Here is a 4,245-nt window from a genome sequence, read left to right as displayed (position 1 = left end):
CATTTAAGGTTTCCTCTCATTATTCGGTATTTTGAAGATTTTAACGTCATTATTCATCGGAGTAGTTTCAAATTACGTATTTAGAGTTCGTAATGCGAAAATTGTCTATGCAGGTCGAAGTCTTCGTATAGTCCCCATATATCACTACCTTCCCATATTCAGTATTTTGACGATTTTAGATACAATACTCAGCGAAATTTTTTGAGATGTCGTATTTGAAGTTCGTAATGGATGCAACAGCCTGTAACAGAAAATTGTCTATACAGGTCAACGACTTCGTATTGTTCCGATATATCAGTACCCCCTTATATGCGGTATTTTGATGATTTTAGTTATATTATTCAACGTTTATTTCAAGTTTCGAATTTAATGGCTTATGACAAACAATGCCTATGTAGGTCCACGTCATATATTCATACATTCAGTATTTTTACTTTTTAACCTGTTTTTTTTAATTTTTTTTATTTTTTAACTTTTTTATTAATTTTTTATTTTTATTATTTTCATTTATTTTTTTTTAATTATGTTTTATTTCTAAATATTTTATTATTTTTATTTATTTTTTTCGTTTTTATTTATTTTTCTATTTTTATTAATTTTTTTATTTGTTTTTTTTTATTATTTTTATTTATTTTTATTTTATTTTTATTTATTAGATTAAATTGCAAGCCTCAAATTGGAAATTCAAATTCGCAACAACTTTAATTTTTTTTATTTATTTATTTTTATTATTTTTTATTTCATTTATTAATTAATTTTAAATTTGTATATATTTATTAGTTATATTTATTTCTTTAGTTTTACTTATTTTTATTTATTTTTTATTTTTATTTATTTTTATTTTTATTTATTATTTTATTTTAATTTATTTATTATTTTATTTTTATTTATTAGATTAAATTGCCTTAAATTGGAAATTAAAATTCGCAACAAATTTAATTTTTTTTATTATTTTTTATATTTTTTTATTTCTTTCATTAATTTATTTTTTATTTTTTTTTAATTTTATTTATTTTTGCTTATTTTTTATATTTATTTATTTTCCTATGTTTTTATTTTTTATTTTTATTTATTTTTTAACTTTTTTTATTTTTATTTATTTTTTATTTTTTTATATATATTTTATTTTTATTTATTATATTAAATTCAAGAGTCAAATTGAAAATTAAAGTTCGAAACAGCTGAGTTTATAAATTCTTAAAGAAGCAGTTGTGCATTGTTCAAGCCAAAAAAAAAACTTAGTGTACATATATAGTTTTCATAGCATACTTTTAGGCTGATGATAATTTTTCAGCCACAGAATTTTTAGTTGAATAAACGATTGTTATTTTATCATCTCCGTAAAAGATTTATTTTTCTTTGATTGTTTATTCCTTCTTCTAACGACTCTTTTAATCCTCTTTAGATAGAGCTCAACAAGAAATACCATTGTGGCCAGCAGCATGCCAAGAAACCAACCTGTCCAAATAACTCGCAAATGATCAATGGTCAAGGGCACTGGATGTTCTTCTTGGTGATTCATTAGATTTACACCACTTGTAGTTTCTCGTATATCTTTTAATATATCACTTGTCCATTTCAATTCCAGTCCTGTTTCGCGTATTCTCAAGATGAAATTCTTGAGGGGATGATAAAATGCCGAATTAAATTGTATGGGAAATGAGAGATATACATTGGCAATACACAATTTGGAGGCAATTCTAAATTTCGGTTTCCACAACTTCTTTTGCAACGACTGCAGCACCTGCCATTCTTCGTTGTAGACCGCATAGGCAAAGGAGGTATTCAGGGAATTTAAGTGATGCGATACTGTCTCCACATCGGCAATTAGTACATTACTTTCGAAACTGCTGGGTATAATGTCCATGTAGTTATACATAAAATACATGTAATCCAACATCATGATAGAAATATTAGCCCTGCGCAGATCCTCTAATGTTTCCAGCTTTTTGCCAAATATTGTGGCACTCAGGGCCGAGGTAAGGCCAGCAATAAAACTTAAACTATAAAGCATACCCGAAAGTAGCACCAGCATGTGTATCAAAAGAATACGGCTCCTAGAGAATATACCAAAGGTCTCCGAAACATTGATTTCACCCAGCGACATATTCAACATGCCTTTAAGGGTAAGAGATATGGATTTCCAGGGATACCATTTGCCGCCATTAAACTTGTCTATTAGAAAATATGCCACCTGGAAGCCTGTGAATAACACCAAAACCTGTAACCACATATTCAAATTCATAATTCGTGGAATGTAATGGCCAACGAAAATTTCGGGTATAACCGGTACCAGAACACAGCTATTGGTATTGGTAATGGGATAGCTGCCGTAATAACCATGCGGCAAGAGATTGGAAAACGGATGAATGGCAATGTCAATATTACGGGCCACAAGTAATTCGTATTCATAGTCCAACATCATTGGATGGCTTTCGGGAGTTTCCAATTCAACAAATTTACCATTGATGCTCTTCACAAATTCCAAATATAAATGGCCGGCAATGCCAGAGACTTCTTCGTCGTTGTCATCATCATCATCGTCATCCAGGCGTTTGGCCTATAACCAAAAGAAATTAAATAACACATATGGAAGACCATTCCACAGTTGTCTGTCTTACCTTGAAAACACTTGGCTTATCGTTAAACACTGGCGTCTTAAACTCATATCCCCTTACATCCAAGGTTCGATCAAAAAAGAAAAAAAACGGATGGACATTTGTTAATTTGATCAATTTAACGGGCCTGGGAAAGGGTGAATAGGAGTAAATTTCCATTTTCAAATCATCTACACTGGCCACCACATGCTTTTCTTGATACATCAGTATGGCATTGAGTATATTTTTGGACCAACACCAACGAAAGAATCGCAGCAACTTTTCCTGGCGTATAAAGGGCAACACCTCCGTCAGTTCATGGCCAATTAAGAGAAATATCAGCTTTGTCTCCATACTAGCTCCCAATGAGGTGGAAACAAATTCCTTTAATTCCGTATTGAAAATATCGTTTATCAATATCACGGCCAAATTGCGATTCGTTAAGATTTTTCCCAAATTCGGTATACTCTCGGAACTATTTACATAATTCCAAGGTGCAATGGCGAAAATCATTGCCGGCCTTGAATTCTCATTTGTAAACATAAATTCTGCAACAATATCGCCAAGGGTTTTGTGCACCTCCAAACCGATATTGGTCAACAGTGTACTGACATTCAGTGGGGCATCATAGACTCTGTTTGGAGTGCCATAGAATATGATGTTGTCGAAATGATTAAAGGAACTCAAAGTTTTCACCATTTTAATTAAAAGTTCGACTTGTTTTCGAAGAACATCCTCAAGGTGTACGCCAGATGAGTCGTGATGGGCTATGGACTTGGAACACAGAAGTAAAAATGTAACTAGGAGAAGATACTTCATTCTGGCACAAGCGATTGAAAGACTTTGTTGGGGATTTTTTGGGGAAATTGGGTTTTTATATGGATTTTGGCCAACCTGCTGCCTACAGAATTATTTTCATATCTTGTTTCCTGATTGATATGAAATGGAAAATTGCTAAGAAAATTATTTCAATTCGCCATTGTATGGGGCAACCAAAAAAAGGTTGTGGTTAATTGAATAATTAAATAAATTAGCATCAATTCTAATTGGATAAGGAAACTATACGGCTTGGTGGTGTCTGAGGACGAATTATCTTGAATGGAAATCAGAAATGTTGTAATTACGGATAAATTGGGGAAAAGAGGGAAGGGTGTATTAGCGATAATTTATTTTGAAGACTAATTGAGGCTCTATTAGAAATGTAATTGGACTTCAATGAGAAGATTTTCAAAAAATAAAAAAAAAAACTTTTTCAGATAAGAAATAAATGTTATTCTATTTCAAAACTAATAGAATATTGTCTGTTCCAGGACTGTGATAACCGATTTCCCCTTTCTTAAAAAAAGCAAGGAAAATTGCATCAGTCGGTTTTGCCGACAGATTTATATCCCCAGCCTGGAGTTATGATTATTCAAACCCTTGACCTTTTTGTGGGGGTAGGTTCCAAAGCAAGTGGACAATATTGACCAATTCGTATCTGACCTAAACTTATAAAAATATTACAACTTGCCAGATTTGGACTATATCGACTACTTCCTATACTTTATATGAGATATGTGAAATTTTTTGGAAAATGTGGAAAAATGCGTGGGGTACCAGATATAGCCGACCGAAGTATCCCATTCTCAAAATCCATATAATACAGATA

General features: G+C 31.5%; 1 protein-coding gene across 1 annotated transcript; it reads right to left on the bottom strand.

Moving 5' to 3' along the window:
• Positions 1-1,324: 1,324 nt before the first annotated feature.
• On the bottom strand, positions 1,325-2,571 carry LOC131805554 (uncharacterized). Its single transcript, XM_059128833.1, has one exon. The coding sequence runs from the start codon at positions 2,423-2,425 to the stop codon at positions 1,325-1,327; it is 1,101 nt and encodes a 366-aa protein (XP_058984816.1). The 5' UTR covers positions 2,426-2,571.
• Between the last annotated feature and the right edge of the window lie 1,674 nt (positions 2,572-4,245).

This window comes from Musca domestica, unplaced genomic scaffold (genome assembly GCF_030504385.1).
Source record: "Musca domestica strain aabys unplaced genomic scaffold, Musca_domestica.polishedcontigs.V.1.1 58, whole genome shotgun sequence".
In the NCBI taxonomy this organism is placed as follows: Eukaryota; Metazoa; Arthropoda; class Insecta; order Diptera; family Muscidae; genus Musca; species Musca domestica.
This window is presented reverse-complemented; position numbering and strand designations above follow the sequence as displayed.